The sequence below is a fragment of the Xiphophorus couchianus genome, chromosome 20 (genome assembly GCF_001444195.1).
Source record: "Xiphophorus couchianus chromosome 20, X_couchianus-1.0, whole genome shotgun sequence".
In the NCBI taxonomy this organism is placed as follows: domain Eukaryota; kingdom Metazoa; phylum Chordata; class Actinopteri; order Cyprinodontiformes; family Poeciliidae; genus Xiphophorus; species Xiphophorus couchianus.
Genome location: NC_040247.1, coordinates 12963003 through 12982730, shown reverse-complemented (window position 1 = coordinate 12982730; position 19728 = coordinate 12963003). Strand labels below are relative to the sequence as shown.

General features: G+C 37.8%; 1 protein-coding gene across 3 annotated transcripts in view; it reads right to left on the bottom strand.

Moving 5' to 3' along the window:
• LOC114135075 (kazrin-like) overlaps window positions 1–18966 on the bottom strand; it is a 173292-nt gene extending 154326 nt beyond the window's left edge. For all 3 annotated transcript variants that reach the window (XM_028002009.1, XM_028002012.1, XM_028002014.1), the window contains exon 1: window positions 18861–18966. In XM_028002009.1, the coding sequence (XP_027857810.1) occupies window positions 18861–18936 (76 nt within the window). In that variant the 5' untranslated portion in view covers window positions 18937–18966. The remainder of the gene's footprint in view (window positions 1–18860) is intronic.
• Between the last annotated feature and the right edge of the window lie 762 nt (window positions 18967–19728).

The window sequence follows — 19728 nt, the reverse complement described above, 5'->3', positions numbered from 1 at the left end:
AAAAACTCGACTAAAGAAAACGCAGGTTCTCCAGTAGAAGCCGGGCAGCAAACAAAGATCAGCTGGAGATCTAACTGAGCACCAGAACAAGGAGAAAAGGGTTTAAGTGACTTGTTGTTGCTCCCAGATGAGCTGCTTCAACAAAAGGGGATTTTCACCGACATCCATCTCTTCACAGAGAACGGCTCAAAAAACATTGAGACAGAAGCTGTGTTTCCATTACAAACGAACACAAAATTTTGTAGACATTTTGCACATGTAAAAAAAAAAACAATCTCATAAATGCTGAATTTTCAATAAGAAACGTAATTAAAATACCACGTGAATAAGTCATAAAAAAAATCTTCCTACCACTTCATTTTTTTGCATCTTTTTGAGCAACATCATGTTGCTGATCACTGGAAAAAATTACAAATAAATTTAGCTTTTTTGCCTAATACACTAATTTTGACCACCTCATCCTAGCACAAATATCTTTTATCAAAAAATATGAGTTTTTCTGAATTTAGCAAGTTTCTATTAAGCAAATTTATTTTGAAAAGTCAAATTGTGAAGTAAAATGGTCAGTGGAAATGCAGCTACTGTCATTCAACTAACTAAAAACAGTATTTAGACTTTTCTGGTTACTCTTGTAAAATCTTGTTACTTCCTGGTGATTTTTTGTTCTACTCTGGCTCCCTTTGTCCTCCATGATTTTTGTTTTCAATATTTTGTTCTCCATTCTTTCATTAAAATTCACATAATCTACTCGACGCCTCGGCATGCTGCGTTTGAGCCCACTTTAAATCCACACAGCAGGACAGTTTATTTGCTGTTCTGCATCACTCGGGTTGAAACATCCAGAAAGCTCTGCGACCCCGGCGCCCACTGAGACTGCATTTATATCGGCTGTGATTTGCTCGCTATGCAGTTTGGTTCAGGACAGAATCACTCAGTCACTCTCATCTACAGGCAACAGCATGAATTCATAACGTCCTCCAGCAAAATGAGAATCGTATCTTCACACAAACTCGCCAGCCGACATTTTCCTCCTGCTGGGCTTTAAACCGGTCTGGAAGGAACATTTCATTTAAATACTTATACACCAACAAAACCTTCAATATCTTATCAAAAACATTTTTAGATGTTTTTTAACAGGAAAAAATACTGCAGTATTAAAAAGTTATAATCACTGAGTTATTTTTTTTAAAAACTCAGAACTTTAAAGCTCATCACTAAACTGCACAGCCTGCATGTTGAGAACGCCCGAGAGGACCAGCCGTAGTTTTTCTAAAGATAGGAGCGCCTTCAGTAAAATTATGATCCATATTTTTTCCATAATTATAATCCATATATGAAAAGAAGATTCACTGGATCAGTTTCTGCCTAAAAATGGCTTCAGTTTTAGAAAAAGGGGCACTGCCACAGAACGGGGTGAAATTAAAGAGTGAAATGAAGAGTCTGTCTGGTGAGTTCAGGATTTCCATCCCTTCATAAATAGAAAGCAATAATAGTCCAGAGATTGTCACTGTAATGGTTCAAGTCATAAACCTTAATGCGTTTTATTGGACTGTGTGATCAATACAAAGTAGAGAATAACTGTAAGTGAACTAAAAGGTAATAAACTGCAGGGTCATTGTTCGTTCAGTGTTTTATTTCACCTTTGCTCATCTTTGTTTATTTTTCTTTACAAAATAGATCAAGTTCATTCAGATTGGATGGACTGTGAACACCAATTTTAAAACTTTCCACTTGGATTTGTCTATGGACTTTGACTGGGCCACTCTAATGAATAGTTTCAAAAATAATTCAATTCAATTCAAATTTAGCCTCCCAGGACATGTGGTGAATGCAGATGGAAACTTTATTCAAATTGAAATCATCTTAAAATGTTCTTATAGCATTCATCTTTAAATAAACTGTAATCTTTTACAAGAATATCTATTCCGTTTCAAAGACAGTCACTGAAACACTGTTCTTCTTGTGCTGGACTGACAAACTTTTAGCTATTTCTTTCATTTGGCACCTGACAAATATTTCTTAGAATAGGGCTAACCCACTAGTTACGTTATGGCTATACAAAAACAAAAACGGAAATTCAGCGCAGTAACTGCTGATCAGCGGAGGCGCTAACTGCCGCTCTTCTCTGTGTTAGCAGTTGTCAGCAATAAAAGAACCTGCGAAATCACACTGATTAATTATTAACTGTGCAACACATACCTGCAGCATGAAGCTGCCACCTGCTTGTTTCATGCTAATTGTCTGGGTTTTGAAGAAAGGTTAAGAAAGAGTAAGAATAATATATATATATATACATATATTCACTACCAAAGCCAAGTGCTAGCGCTAATGCTAAAGCCAGTTAGCATAGCTACTGATTATGGCGGATAAACAGTTTTCCTGTAACGGTAAGTTGTTTCTCGACCATTAGCGCATTTAACAGCATTGATTGACAGCGCTAAGACCCGCCCCCGGCTCTGATTGGTTGTTTTGGTCATTAGTGGGGTGGAGGAGATAAATCTTTTCACAGATTATTTGTCTCAGACCAAACTGTCATAATATGGTGACAGTTTTAATAAATATGGAAAAATATATATTTTTGTAAAAGTTACATATTGCAGCTTTAACTCTTGTCTGTTGTTTCTTTTGCAAAATTAGATTTTATTTATTTAGATTCTGTTCCAGCAAACAGAACCAAATAGTGTCATCACTGTCGGGCAAAAACCTTGTATCTCCATTTTCATACTCCTGTTAATCTCATTCTGATTCACCGTTCACATTTAACTCTGGCTTCACTGACAAATTTCCAATAAAAAGTTTCCAGAAGAGCTCATAACTTTGACCAGTCAGAATAAATTCACATTTAGAAGCAATATGTTTTTCGAGTTATTTGGAAGCGTGACACCGATTTGAAATTCACACCACATCTCTGCCTCTGTTTGAAGATTGCTCTGCAGCTTCTTTCTTATCCCAGTATCCCTCTCCTCCTCTGTGTTACTTTGTCTGCTCTGCGGTGGATTGTGACAGCATTGTGGCAAAACTCTGACAAAAACTGATGCTTCGAAGAAGAAAGAGACGCGAGGAGAAGTGAGCAGAGCGATGCAGATTTGCAGAGTCAGCACGCGGGCAGAAAACACAGCAGGAATGTGAACAGCGCACTGCAAGCTGCTCCTGAGGTGTGTGCACTAAATTAGACCAGTTTTCCTCTCTGCAGCATGGAGTTTTGCACCATGGGCTGGTGGAACGTACAGTATGCTCATGCAGTAACGAAAAATGTTGACACAGTTACACAAACCTCAAAATACAGTAATCGGCCTCCAAAAAAAGCGGGATTAGTCGCTGTGTGAAATCTGCTGATGCTCATACCTTAAGCACTCTCCACAGCAGATCAGGCAGCGACAAATTTAGCTGCTTCTTGGTGCTGCAGATGAGTGACTATTAAATCCAAGAGATGTGTCCGCTGAGCGAGCAGTATTCAGCTTATGCACATTCACTTAAACTTTTCCCAATAACCCTCTTTTTGTGTGAGTGTGTGTGTGAAAGAGATTAACAAAAATACATAGATTACGGTAAGCGGCAAGGCGGTGGGTAAAATATGTGCAATCTTTTAAAACAACGCAGAGCCATGTAGGAATAAAGAGAATTAGAAACAGGAAGGTGCTTTCTGCAGGAAATGCATTTAGAATATTATTTTGGAGCATGAAAAATGTCATCGTCAATAGTTTTTACCCTGAAATTCAAATTAGCTTTCAGTACAAAGAAGTGGATCATGTGATTTTATGTTGTCATGTAAAAATATTTTTTTCTCACATCATAACCACAAACGTCAGTGCACACTAGTGGCTAACATAGAGCATTAACCACTGATACATTCTGAAATACATATTGAAAAAAAAAAAGTAATGGCTTCCAAAAGGTTTACAGATAAGTCTTAAAAGTGTGGCATGCATTTGCATTCAGCGCCCTTTCCTGTGATACTCTTTAAAGAGATCCAGTGCACTCAATTTCCTTTTGAAATAAGCTAATTTATAGTAAAATGTCTGTAGTCGTGGTTGTAAAATGTGAACAAGTTCAAGGGGAGAGTAGCAAGAAGACAGTGTTGAAGTAAATCCTGTTCCCAGTTTACTACAAGCCATGTTGGAGGTGCAGGAAGCATGTGGAAGAATGTAATGCAGTCTTTTCAGACCAAAATGTAACTTTATCACCTAAATACAAAATGGTGTGTGCAGAGGAAACTTAACCCTGCATATCAACTTAAACACACACTCTCTAGTGCTGCGTTTCATGCATCAGAAACACGTCAGACGCTTCAAGTTCGACGCTCAGATGTCTTTGCTGAGCATTTTGTGTTCAGTTTCTATTGAACGAACAAAAGCGGTACAATGCTCGTTGGAGCCTGTTGCCTTTATCTCCTCTCCCGGTTACTTTGAACAATGGCGGATGAAATACTGAATGTCTAGGTTTGATTTACTGAAAACAACTAAATGTGGCCGTTGGGCGCATGTTTCAATTCACCAGATAATTCAGAGGAGTTGTGAGTTTGGTGAGTTTCACAGGGGAACTGGGCGCTGACAAGGTTTGCCATCAGCAGTGTTTTCGTCTCACCTGAGCCCAGTTTGATGACCTACTAACCCGTATCGGCGCCTCCATCCTGGCAGGACACCAACGACAGGCCACCACGTCACATAGCAGTCTCTCTTATTGGTTGACGCTCCACGTCCAGCGGCAAAAGTTCAGATTTTCCAAATCCAGCGTTGGACGAACTTGACACGCGTCGAACGCTCAAAACATTGTGCAGCGCTAGACATGCGAAACACAAAGCAACGCTCCCACATACATTTGAATGTAAACCAGATGCACAGGACACTCAAATCGCATTTGGTGTGAAGCAGCATAAGAGTAGGCAAAGGTTTAGATAGGGCTGGACAATAAATCAATAAAAATATATACCGCGATAGAAATGTGATCAATATAAATAAATAATACATCTGATAGACTATTCAATATATAGAATATTCACTGAACTCTGAACTTCACTCAACTCATTTAGAAACTCACAGCATTCTGGGAGATGTAGGCAGAGGAAAGGCTTTAGCTGCTCAACTTCTTAAGGCCAGCCATGCACGGTTAGTGTCCTTAACTAACTCACTCACTTTTTGGTTACCTAGCAACAACCTGTTGATTAACTGGCACAGCAGCAGTTTAAGGTTTTGCCTCATTCTGCTTAAAAATAAAAGCAGTGTGGAGTGAAAACTGTGAATTGGGTTATTTTGGGTTCACAGTTTATTTGTTTTCTGTCTGCCTCAGTTATTCTTATTTTGATTTGATCAGACTTGTTCTGTTTTATTTATAGTTGATATAGATCCTGTTTGTTTACTCTCTCACACCTGGATGTTGGATTCTCCTGTTATTTTCCAGTCAAACTTTGTTGCTCCATGTTATCCGCTCACTGTTTTTCCCGGTTGCTTGTGTTTTCCTTCCAGTTGTAAGTCGTTTTTGGACTTTTTAATTAAACTTCATTCATCATTATCCGCTTTCTGCTTCCGCTTGCATTTTGGTTCGACCTTCACTCACAACATGACAAATATATTCATGAGTTATTTATATACGACACAAAAAAACAAAAATGAACTGAATACAAATGTTGGGAAAGGTTCAGACGTTAAGTAGGATGTTAAATGTAACTGTGTTTATATAAACTTTACTGTAACTTAGTTTATTATAAAACACAGACATGTCAAAACCCAACATGAAACATTTCTGGTCAGTCCAACAAAGTAAATTTCAGATTCAAATCCACACTGTAAAAACACAAACTCTTACCAAGTATTGTCTAGTTATAGTGCCAATATCTTAACACACTTGAAACAAGACAAAACTAACTTGCTATTAATATTTGAAGAAGATGTAGGAGCTTGTTCTTAGTAAATAATTCATTAATAATGATGAAAAATAACAAGCTCCACTGGCAGATTCAAGGTCTTAATAAGGAAACTTGCTAAGCCATCGTGTTTTTGAGTAAAAAAAAAATTCAAAGTTCACAGAAAATTCTAAAATATCTCTTGATAATTATGTGTTATTGGAAGATTGGAAGATTAATATCTGAAGACCAACTATAAAGTCTTAAAAAATTCAAGCATTTAAAATAAATAAATAAATAAGCAATGCTTAGCCTGGTGGGGGCACAAGTAAAGCCTGGTGGCCCGCCAGGCTTATAATACATTGGGGGAAACACCCAGATTGTTATCTTTTAAGATGGGAAAAATGTTGGCATAAGTGAATTAATCTACCAGTGGAACTAGTACTTTTTAATTATTACTTACAACAAGCTCTTATATCTTGCTGGAAAGTTACTTGTAAGTTAGTTTTATCATATTTCAACTGCATTTAAATACATTTGCACTAGAAACCAGACTAAAAATACTTGGTAAGATTTTGTGTTTTTGCAGTGCAGTGACATGCAATCAATCAAGTCCTGCGTTAATCTAATTATAAAAATACAATTAGCAGCAGTCGATCTAAAGAAGCCAGCAGTTTGAACAAAATCTATAAACAATGCATAACACACTGTTCTCAGGGCTACATTTTATTTCCAGTGTTCCCAGTCTGCAGTTGTTAATCTAAAAGCACCAGTGTGACTCAATTTAGCTCAGGCTAGACTTTTACTACAAGTAAACGCAATTTGGTTAGACTTAAATTAAAGTAGTGTGGTAAGTTTATTTAGAAAACATGCAGAATCTACAACTGTACTTCCTGCAGCTTAGCGTCTGTCTCTGAATTGAGACGTCTGGAGTTAATGAAACTTGACAGACTCTCCCGTCAGTCATGGAGAACGGGTTGATCCCTTTTACCGACAGAAACCAGAGCTTCTTGTTTCTGCTGAGCAAACAACACGGCAAGTGAGCTCTCGAATCTATTTATCGATCATTTACTAATGCGTACTAATGAAGATAAATGTGACTGATGCAAGAGTCTCAAAAACCTGTATCTACACACAAGTGTGAATGTGGAGCCTGATAACGTAACAGTTGTGATGGTTTGTTAGGAGTTATGCAGCTTATGTGACCTGCTGAGTTTCAGCTCCTGATTTGATCAAATCCAACATGGAAACAAGAAGAAGGAGGGCTGTATAAATTACACTTGTATTGACTCTGAGCAAGTGATTTCCAGTGTGGGAGGCTCGTTCAATAAAATAGATTGGAGTGAATGTAATCAGGCAGATTCAGCAATGCTTTGTGTTTTTGCTAATTTAATATGCCTGAAATAACATTTACAGAGAGCGGTATCTGCGAGAGAAAAAATACAAAGACAGCTTCCTCTGATGGGATTTGTTTCAGGAAGCACCTGCAGTGAACATCGTTCTGTCAAAGACACACTCAAAGAGAGTCTCTAAATGATATTAAAGTCGATGGCCAGCAGCCCTGGAGTCTAACCGGGATGAAAACATTGGATGAAAGCCAGCAACTTGACCTCCCGCTGCAGCGACACGACAATGACAAAACACAGGAGGAACAATGACAACATTTAGAGTTATAGGCGTCCGCGGATCCCATCTTCGGACGAGGCGGCAGAAAACCGCAGAGCGAGCCGGTTCCAGCACCACTGTGGTCTGGCGGAGCAGAACGGTGACTCCGGGTCGCTCTGGGAGCCGAACTCCGGCCGTGACGGAGCGGAGGCTGAGCTGGCAGGGATTTGTGCAGACGCAGTGATCGAACACATGAGGCTTGTTTTATGTAGATGTTTAGCCTCAAGAACTTTGAGTTGCCGCAGGCAGTTGGAGAGGAAAAAGGAAAACTGCAAAGATGCTGCAAAAATTATAAGCTGAGCTGGTGAACAGTGTGAGCGGATAAATCCAAAAATAGATTTTTACTTTTATAGATTAGCTCGACTGCATATATCAGAGCAAACAAGTTTTATTTTGGGAAATGGGGCCGATATAGAAGGAAGGGTCACTGAATATACCAATCAAAAGACCCACACTGCAAAAACAAAGTCTTATATTTGATTTAAGTCAATACCTCTTGAATGTAGATTATAAATAAATAAATATTAGTTCCACTGGCAGATTATTTCACTTATAACATGAAAAATGTCTAGATATACGTAAAAAGTTCTGACAGTAGAACTAGCACTTTTTAAATAAATATTCAATAATTATTTACTGAAAACAAGCAAGTTCAAAGTAACAAATATTAAAATATTTGAACCAAAAACTAGATGAAAATACTTGGTTAGTCTTTGTGTTTTGCAGTGTGGCATAGTTTGATTTTTTTTTGTCTGCCGTTTTCATATGAAACACTGCAAAAACACCAAATCTTAACAAGTATTTTTGTTTGGTTTCTGGCTCAAATATCTTAGTTCACGTGAAATAAAACAAAATTAGCTCACAAGTAACTTTTCAGCAAGAATAGGGAACTGGTTTCAAGTAATTAATCCCTTAATGAAAATATTATTCACCTAAGTGAAATAATCCAGTATAACTAGGCCATTTTTATCAATATTAATGAATTACTGACTTAAAGTAGGCTCATATCTCTTGCTGAAAAGTTGCACTTTAGTTTTTTCTCATTTCTTGTAATAAGATATTTGCACCAGAAACTAGACTAAAAATACTTGGTAAGATTTGGTTTTCTGCGGTGATGAAAATATGAGGCCTGGGCTGATTGACACACAGGCAGAAAGCAGTGGGCTATGAAGAACAAAGACATGACAAAGCACAAATTAATAAGATGAGAATGACAATATGGAGAAGAAGAAGAAGAAGAAGAAGAAGAAGAAGAAGAAGAAGTCTCATCTCTCTAAGTTTCTCTGCCAAATAAACTTTAAAAAAAATCCAAAATCTGTTTTTCTTAGAGCAGGGGTGTCCAAACTTTTTGCAAAGAGGGCCAGATTTGATCAAGTGAAGATGCCCGGGGGCCAATAGTTTGTTCGGACATTTTTTGATTTTTTTTTTTTACCCCTCCAGGGGGTATTTTGTGGGCTCTAGTGTCCCTTATGTGACAGCAGGCTGACAGGAAACAGGGAAGGAGAGGGGGGAAGACATGCGGCAAATGTCATCGGGTCCGGGAATCGAACCTGCGACGGCCGCGTCGAGGACTCAAGGCCTCCAAATACGGGTCGCCCTACGCCACCACGGCACGCCCTGGACATTTTTTAACTACAAAAGTTTCATGCAAATATACAATTTTCATTGTCACAATTATCTTTATTTTTCAAATGACAAAAAAAAAACAAATATAAGCCACTCAGGCAAATGAGAACAACTCTAAAAACCCAAATTCTGCCTTTCTTTCATATCTGGAGAGTCAGATAACATTGAACAAACTGTATGAAATACCTTAAATTTACATGAGTTTAAAAATATCTTTGCCTCAAGAACATTTTAAACAGGAGTTATAAGTAATGCAAAGTTGTCTGTTATTATTAAATCTTAAAACAAGTGAATTTTGCTCGTCATTTACTATATCTACAGGTTCATAACCAAATCTTACTCAAGAGTTTAATAAAAATAAGTGCCATAAATCCAGGTGCATAAATGTTCTTTTGGCTCTTCACTGCTGATAGTGACAGACGTTGCCGTTCAAAACACTCAGTTTCATGTCCTCAACTCTCAGTACCACACTGTTACGTGCCAGGCAAACATTTTTCTCAAATTCTTGCTTCTTCTCAGGGCAAAATGTTCTCCACCATTTTCATAACACAGTCTTTGATAAATGTATCTTCAGTAAAAGGTTTGCCATGTTTAGCTATTAACATGGCCACTTCGTAGCTTGCTTTGGTGGTATTTTCTTTTGACTCACAGGCCCGCGTGAAGAATCGCTGTTGTGATGCCAGTGCAGCTTGGCGTTGCTTCACTTTTTCAGCACGGTCACTTCCTGTTAGCTTGTTGTATGTGTTAGCATGTTTAATCTGATAGTGTCCTTTTACGTTGAAATCCTTAAACAAGGCAACCGTCTCACAAATTAGACAAGCACAATTGCCTTGATTTTCAGAAAAGAAGTATTGTAATTCCCATCTCTCTTGAAAGCGGCGGCCCTCACTGTCAACTTGTTTTCTTTGCAGTGGCCATGGCAGAAATGAACGGAGAGCGGTTCGCTGCATGGAGGCAGAGACTGATAGTATTAAAGTGGTGCTGCCACCATTTGGTGAAAGGAGGAATTACAGTTTCAAGTTTTATGATTTATTTATTCTGTTTCACGGTGCAGGCGGGCCTTAAATAATACATTATAAAACCAAAGCTGCGGGCCGTATGAAATCTGACCGCGGGCCGTGATTGGCCCCCGGGCCGGACTTTGGACATGCCTGTCTTAGAGGAACTAAATTTATCTCTTAGAGGAAGTTTAAAAACAAACAACAAAATCTTCCAAACTACTTAAATATCTATAAAATGACCGGTTATAGATATAGCATAAGATAGCCATTCAGAAATTAAAAAGGAAATTGAGTTTATTCCTGTCAGGAGGCAGCAAGAGCCAGAGTCTCGGCTTCCAGCAGAAAATGTCACGTTTTGAACCAGGACTTTTGAACATTTAGCTGAACCCTGCAGTGAATTTCTTGAACTCCTGGCTGCCTCACAACTGCAAAGCAAAGGATTTCCACCCAGCTTGCCTGAATGGACTTTCATCCATTCAAGCAGAGCCTTGATTTCTTTTTGGTTACATGAGAGCTTTCATATTCTGGAGGTTATGGCAGCCTGGTGCCTGACAGGGGTTTTTAACCTCTGGGTTCCTGTTTTGCTAAAATGAATCCTGTTTGCTAAGGTCAGAAAAATGAGAGACAGATTTTTTTCTATGTTCAAAATCCAGCATCTTTTTTATTGCTTGTTGCCTTGCCTTTAAAAGGTAAGACTTGAGCCAAACGTTTTGGTTTTCCTTCCAGAAGTTTCTCACAGTAGCTTGTTGTTTTGTGAATTATGTAGCAAACAGAGGATAACGAGAAGCGACCAGCTTCCGATCAGCAATCGACGGCTGCATGTGCATCAACACAGAAATTTAAACGACAAAAAGGACTTTTTTACATTTTCTCCACACAGAAGTTTTGCCAAGTACGGAGCTCCATAGGGGACATTTCCTTTTGCTTTCTCTCGCAATACATTAGCAAAAACATCCAGGTCTATTTTGTATAGAATTACTGTGAAAACAAATGTAAATTTGAAATTGTACAAATGCACACATTTAAAGAGCCTCAGTGAAAACGTTTACACATTCCTCATGCTTTGGTGCAGAACCTGGTTGATATTCGATTTATTACTGCGTTCTCATGTTTGTTTGCGTAAGGTGGAGCTGGGATTGCACATAAAAACGGCTCTTTGTTAAATATTCAGACTACCAACAATGAAAAAGATACAATCAAAGCTGCCAGATGACTTCACTGTGAAAATAACTCAACAATAGTCCAAATGGTTTGGATGTTTTTTCTCTCTTCTTCTTCTTACAGAAAGTTTCTGTGTATGTCTAAGGAATGGAAAGAGACAGAAAGCAATAATTGGGCTGTTTTGCTTTTGCACATCAGTTTGAAGAGAGTTTGTATCCTAAAGAATATAAAAACTTCAGATATCTGAGATATTAACATACATGGAAAAACCTTTTATTGCAATAGAAAGACTTTCAGTTTTCAAGAAGTGAAAGTCTTGTAAGAGAACACAACCTATTGCGAGGGAACACAAAGGTTTTGAGAGAGAATGCAAAAAAAAAAAAAAAAATGTCCCCATGTCCCTTAGAGGCCCCCGTAGCCAAAGAACCACGTTTGTTTTTGTTGAGCATTCTCTTATTCTCTGGCGATCGTCTCCTCACATCCGGCTTGGTGAGCATCAGATTGTTGCTCACCAAGCGAGTTTGTTCCCACATTTAGCAACTTTACAGATTCCTCTCAAGCAACTTTTTTTCAGCGTTATTAGACTTTGGTGACAAAACAGGGAAACACTGATCGTACTAAACTTACAGTGAGCAGTGAGCGCTGCTGTGAGCCCCTCCCTCTTCTAAACAGGGGTGTCCAAAGTCTGGCACTGGGGCCATTTGTGGACCTTGTACTGGTTTTGTGCAGCTCTCAAGTCCAGTTCAAGAATGATTCAAATTTGGCCTGTCCAGCACATGTGGTTGATGCAGATGGAGACTTTTATTTCTAATCAAGGTAAAATTGTTACCAATATAATTATCTTACAATGGAAAATGTTGAGTTCAACTCAAAGTTTTTTTTATACCCAATCATCTATTATACGTAGAACCACATTTATCCAGAGATATTTAGTGAAAAGCTCACTTTCTGAACCCAAATCAGCTTTTATTTAGTTTCCTGGCTAAATCTAGCAAGCGTTTTGAAAGAAATCCTGTTCATACAACTGGATAATAAATCTGTTCACTGGAGCCTAAAATATTTTGAAAGCAACCTGTATTAATTTTTCTTTTAATTTTATTTTAATACACAAACATGCAAAATCCTTCTCAATTTTTTTATCTACAATGAATAAGATCCCACAGAAAAATAAATAAATTGGACTACTGTCTTTACCTTTTCATTTTTTTGGCCCGCTTTTACTTTTAACTCAACAATTTTGGCCCATGTGTAAAACTTTTGGACTAAAATAAATCCCTGCTTTTGATTCACTCAGCTTCAGTCAATGATTCACCTCCTGCACTGTGTGATGAGTTAAATTTGATATTATTCAAAACCGATTTATGCGCTACACGCTCAGGGAAACTATTTATATCATTAAAATCACACTATTAAGTTATTTCATAGAGTTTATTTGTCGTCTAAATCAGCATTTTTAATCACTTTTGCCTTGCCAAAGTAGATATTCCTTTGTTCTTCTGCCAGATATGCAAATGAGGTGATGATGACTTCCAGCGACTTTTAAAACGGCTAATATCCATTTTTCTTGCTGATGAGTTGGCAGCAGTGCAGAGAGCAGGTTAGGTAGCATCCGAGCCTCAGGTTGTACAGTGGGAGAACACGATTCGTGAGCTGTGAATTATTGAACCCTGCGATGTAGTCGAACAGTTTGGGCTGTAGCTGAATACAGCTGCTGAAAATATCTGGCAGTGAATGACCAGATTAACAGGACAAAGGCTGGACATTCCCATGCAGCTTAAACTTGCTTAAAAATGCATGAACAGATGAATGTAGCACCTTCTCACATTCAGAGTCGGGGAGGTTCACATGATTTCCTTAAGTTTCTCTATAATTTCACACAGTGAAGCCGTTCGAGGTTTTCCCCTAAAAATGCATCCACAGGTTTTCCTCCGTTGATGAATTAACCTCTCAGAAACTTGCACAGCTGGCATTGACGTTTTGACTTTCATAGTTTGTTTGGTACAGTTATCTTTGTACAGAGAAATGTGTAAACCAGGAAAGAAAGAAATAATTTATGACCTTCAGTACGAGTCAAAATTAACAGAGAAAGTGACTCTGTGAACTTAAAGCACAACTGAAAGACAGAAGAACAGTTTTGTTGACCGCTTTTACTTTTGATAGTCATGTTTTTTTATTATTTTATAATCTGGTGCTTTTAAGATGAAAGAAATCTATTTTTATGATTAAATGTAAATGTTGGTACTTATAAAACCTCTATTTTTAAAAAGTTTCCTCTTTAAAGAGAGACTAGAGCTCAACAAGATATTTCATCTGGTTAAATAATAATAATAATAGTGATTATTATTATTATTATTATTATTATTATTATTAAAAAACCTGTTTCACATTGTTCTGGCTTTCAGCAAATAAAAGTAATTTTGTTAATCCCAAGTGTCCTAAACAATAAAAAGTCAGACAGTGATACAAAGTGAGAGAAAATGTCTTTTTTCTATATTATATCTCATTCAACTGTTCATATAGATTATTGTCCAAAACCTTTTCTTCAAACATGATTAAGTTCCTTTAGTCACAGAACTATCTGATGAAATCTCCCAAATTTGTTGCTTTTTTTTTTATCTCTGCAGCTTTTCAAGATGTTTTTGTCCTTTTAGAATCATATCTAGTCAATGTAAAGGCTGTTAACTTCAGCATATAAACAACTCTCTCTCTCTCTCTCTCTCTCTATATATATATATATATATATATAGATATTTATTTTTTGCGAACATGCTCTTTAACACACATGCTTCTAGATTTAAAGCCTCTTTGACGAGCAGCCTGTCTTTCTGAGCGTTTCTGCTATTCTTTCAGATCTTGTCTTTATGTCCACATCTCTTAATGTCCTTTCAGGCAGTAAAAAGGTACAAAGCTTTTATATCTTTTTATAGCCTGCTCTTGCTTCATTGGACATCAATTTGCTTCATTTTTAGATCCAAACACGGTTGCTACGAGAAGTCTGACGTGGTCTAGTGTTTTCACAAGCTTAGAAGAGGCTTCATTAGCAGTCCACAATTATCACCAACTGGAAATATCTGGGCACAATTCTTCAACTTCTTTCCTGCTGGACCTGATTAATCAAGAGTCAAAGGTGATTAAAGATCATTGATCATGTTTGAAGGAAGGAATCTGAAACACCAACAGCCTTGGTTTTATAGTAAAAACCGAGGTGCAAAAGTAAATTTTGGCACCATTACCAATACTACTACATAGGGATGTGCGATATGGCATAAAATTCATATCATATTGTGATGGATGGCAGTAACAATATACAGTATATGATGTATATAAAACTTACAATAGAAACTAAAACAATCACATACTAATTGAGTGTAATGTATCTAGTTGTATGCGTTAAAACTCGTTAAAACTCGTTTTTGTGGATGTTGTTGTTCGTAATGTTTAACTTTTTCATGTTGCTGCCTATTATTGGCAATGATGGGCAGCAGCTGAATCTCAATGGTGGCCACCTGGTTAAATCAAATTTAAATAAATAAATGAAAAATATATCTCTATATAAAAACACAATCACTTTAACGTAATGAATGTCAGTGCTAAATCAGGCTTTCTGTTCCCAGTGTTGTGACTGGAACTTGTAGTTAGCTGCTTTGCTGGTATTCAGCTAAATACATTCTTTGCTTTAAGGTGGTAAGACACGCACTTTGCAGATTACGTTTTTCTGCTCCTGTTTTACTGTTTAACCCTCCTGTGGTCTTCAGAGACGGGGTCATTTGGATCGGACTCTGTGCACAGTCCGGTGAGGTCTCTATCATAGGTCAAATTTCTATCATTTCTACCGTATATATGGCACATTCCTACTACTATTAAAAACTACTTCATGACCCAAATAAATTACAATTTCACTTAAATCAAATATAATTATCTACTTCTAAATACACAACCATCCTTTAGAAAAATAAAGTACTTTTATTCCCACTGGAGTATAATTCTCATGTTATTGGCTGAACCACTGTGACCGTCAGCTATAGACTAATGAGAAGCTGTACTAGTTTTATCTCTTCATTCATTATGATCCTTCAATAGAAACATTTGGTTCATACAAAATAAAGATCTGTGCATTTCCCAGGTACTATTATATATTTGAACTGTTCAAACTATTTCCACACAAATCCTGACAGGGTCGCCGTCTCTATTTAGCAAGCAAACATGAAAACAGAGGCAGAAATAAATCAGCGGCGCTCCATAAAAATCCTCATTTTCAAAAACTGCTTCCAGCATTTGGTCCGTCTGAAGCAGAATTTTAATCAGGGCCCAGCAACGCTTCAATTCAAGCCTGCTCTCATGAACACAGCATTAAGCCTTCAGATATGTTTAAACAAAGTGCATTATTTATAAAAGGCCGCTCTGAAGCAAAAAGAGGTTTAAGAACTTAGCAGAGACAACAATCCACTGCAGCACCAATCCAGTTTATCTCCTAACATAGAGCGTAGTCACAAATCCTAGCGGATGAAGTCCTTCAGTGATAAATGTGTCAAGATACTTTCTGAAATGTTTTCCAAAATAATTGCTGTTTCCAATATTAGCTTCTCGGCTGGATTCTTGTCTGCAATACTAGCTTTGAACCAGAACTGTTTCTCTCCAGGTAGTAATGATGAGGAATACAGGAAATTAAAACTGATACAACAAAGTGTGTGTGTGAGGTGCAACACAAACGCCAGGATCATTGTGATGTTTCTGCCTCCTCATTAACCAGCGTGAGGAGGAAACACTTTGCTTGTTTGGCTGAGCTCTGAAAATAAGGAACTGACCAAATCTTTTAAGAGAAAAATACTTGAGGAAATTTATTTGTGTCGACATTTCTGGCACTGTTACATCTGTAGACAAGACATTTTTTGTTCCAGTTAAATCTGCAGTCTGTAACTTTCATAAAAAATGTGTTTCTTACATATTTGTTTAAACTATTACCATGTCGTGACAATATGAGACAGATAATCTGAAAGAAAAAAAAAAATCAAGTTTCTCTGCCTTCTCCCTAAGGTCCTGCTGTCATCTGAAGAAACACACGGCTCTTGCAGAAACAACTATTCAGAGCTGCAGTAAATAACTTTTACAAAAATATGTTTCTTACATATTTGTTAAAACTGTCACCATGTTGTGACAGTGTAATATGAGACAGATAATCTGAAAACATTATAAAAAGGAGGTGAAATGCTCGACCTCATCCCACTGTTAATATTACCATTTGAAGAAACGTACAGCTCCCAATCAAAAACAACCAATCAGACCCAGGAGGAGGGTCTTAGCGTTGCCAATCAATCTCATAGATGCACTTCTCACGCCCTCCCTTCTCCTCCTTCCACACAGACAGCCCGCCATGAATGCTAAGACAATTTCTTTAAGGTGTTTCCCTCCATTAGCACATTTAGCAGCAAGTACATGAGAATGATTGACAGCACTAAGACCTTCCTCCTGGTTCTGATTTGTTGTTTTTGACCAAGAGCAGTGCATTTCTTCAGACAATGGTTAAAAAAAAAAATCTATCTTTTCACAGATTATCTCTCATGTTGCACTGTCACAACATGGAGACACATTGAAAAAATACCCAACAAATACAGCTTTGTAAAAGTTACATACTGCAGCTTTAAATGGCTGCATATTCAATATATTCTCTAAAATCTATAATTCTGACCATGTGCACTGCAGTCTAAGACGGTCTTAAATCTAATGGCTGAATTTCCTCAGCAACAAGTCGTTCAGCTCTGGAGAGGCCTGGTAAAGAGCCAGTCAAGATTTAAGTCCACTGGAAAAGGGATGCATCTAAAAGTTGCAAAATTGAGGACTGGACTTAAGGACTTCTGATTTAATAATCACCCCAATTTCCTTAAATACTGCATATTAGTCCAAGCTTAAAATGTGATTATATACTTTATGATACACTATGATTCATCCATTTACTACACCTGGTAATCCAGAGTCGAAGTATTAATGCTGGCATTTAATCCTGATACCGTTAGAATAAAAGGTTGATTTGAGTTTATACAAAGTTGTTAAATATTATTACTAGAAAATAGTCACAAATATAGCTTAACAGGGGTTTTATGCTCTGAAAGCCGTCCTGACAATGAAACACAAGCTAATATGCTCGGTCTGCCTCTCATAAGCCGACTGCATCACCTCCAGAAATATCAACATCATGCATAAGAAATGCTACAAATGCTGTTTTATTTTTCTGTTTCATTCAAATACCATAAATCTGCATCGTAAATGTAGGCTACGACAAACGATAAGGTATAGTATGATACTCTGTGCAGTTTATATTGCATGACAACACAATGTGATATGGTATAGTAGTACAATATGATACATTATTGACACAAAAACACTAAATTTAGACAATAAATTGTCCCAAAAGCTATTGCAATAAAGGATAATAATGTTGAGACCTTTTTCCAAGTAGAATAATGGCATAATAATGCAAGAACACATTCTCAAAGATCAATAAACTTTAAGTTCAAAGTGTTAACTTTAACATTTAACACTGGAACTGCAGGACATTTTAAAGATCCAAAATAAATAAACAGAACAACAAATAAAATTGTCTTTGAAAAAAGGGCTTGTTGAAACCAAAGCACCAGACTGAAGACTTTTGTCATCCAGTTTTTGGTAGAAAAACAGAGAAGAGATTTATCATGGAAATGAAAATTATTGAGCTCTTTTTCATTTACAATGCAATTAATTGATTTATTGATTATTATGACAGGCCTAACATTACGTATATTACAATGCAGTGTAAGACGCTACATGATGGTACAATATCATAAAATGTGCTTTATTGTTCTCTTGTAAAATCTAGTTTTGATTCAGTGGTTTCCCAGTTGCTGCCTTCACAAAGCAGCCAAAATATATCATAATAGCAAACTTAAATATTTCATACGTAATAAAAGGGATAAAAAGGAATAACTTTGGCCTAACAGCATCAGGAGCCCAGAAGATCCTGCACAACCATTAGAGAAACTAAATGGAAACATACCAGGTAGAATATTAATCAGAGCTAAACATGGATCTGAAAATACGGAACAGAAACACAATCATTTAACCCCCTCCCTTTATAAATTGTTTGGTATTTTAAAAAAAACATTGCATCAGATAAGTTTTCTTCCAATTTTTGTGTGTTAACTTTTATTTCAAATAAATCTCAGGCTGGCTGAGTTAGCGTCACAAATGTAGCTCAGCTCCTGACAGCAAACAGAAATGCTCTGAATACACCGAGATGCTCAACCTGCCTCTCATAAACTTACTGCCGACATCATCAACAGCAACCACTCAAAACTTAAGATGATCCTCTCCCTAATCATCCAACCACAACTGCTTCTGTTTTCCTCATCCTATTGTAAACCGGTTCTGTGACATGTTTTACAAACGCTTGTTGCACAACATCAGGATCACTCTAAAAAGGAAAAACTGCAACAACAAGCCAAAAAGAGAAGAGAAACTGGATCAACAAAAGGTGGAGAGCAGATACTGACACATGATACATGCAGCTTTTATCAGGTGTGTTTCCTGTCACTTACTGGCTTGCATGAGCTGCCCCTGGCGTCCAAACACCTGGGAGAAGGTGGCATGGCTGCAGGTGAGGGTGTCCTCCATGGCAGTCCCACTTGCTGAGGAGCCAGAAATAGAGAGCGGAGAGATAAAGGAAGGTCAGGCAGACTGCGTCACTCCAAGATCGGTGAAAGGAGGGAAAGTGGAGAGCAGAGAACAAAAGAGGAAGAGGGAGAAGGCTGATGCTTGCCTTGCGTTGCTGTGTGATGTCTGGTGACAACCGCACTCCTGTGGAGCTGTCCTGCTGCTGCGGATGGGGAGTGAAATACAGCTCCTCGCTGCACACACCAGTACGAACAGAGCTGTTCGCCTGCACTGATAGGTGGTGGTGGGTGTGTGTGGGGTGAGTGTGTGTGTGTGTGTGTGTGTGTGTGCTGGGCTGGATCCTCGTCAGCATGTAAGTGGGCGTGCAGGAGAGAAAGTTCTCTACTGAGAGCATCTCAGAGGACAGGTAGCAGAGCTAGAGGCGAACTCTGATCGTGTTCATCTTCATCCATACAGATCGACCATCCTCCACGGTCAGGCGGCGTTGGACGGAAAGAAACAGCAGCTTCTACCAGGTAAAAAAAAAAAAAAAAAAAGTTAATCCAGCAAGAGCTGACTCTGAAGGAAACAGCTGTATGAATAAGGATGAGAACAATTAATCGACTTACGATCAATTGGTTTACTAAGCTACATTCACACTGCAGCCTTTAGTGACCCAATTCCGATTTTTTTTTCTCCTTAATGCGACCTGTATCCGATCTTTTCATGACAATCTGAACAGCACAGGTCAGATTCTTTTCGAATACGACCCAGTCCACTTGGATATCCGATACATATCCGATTCAAATGTGA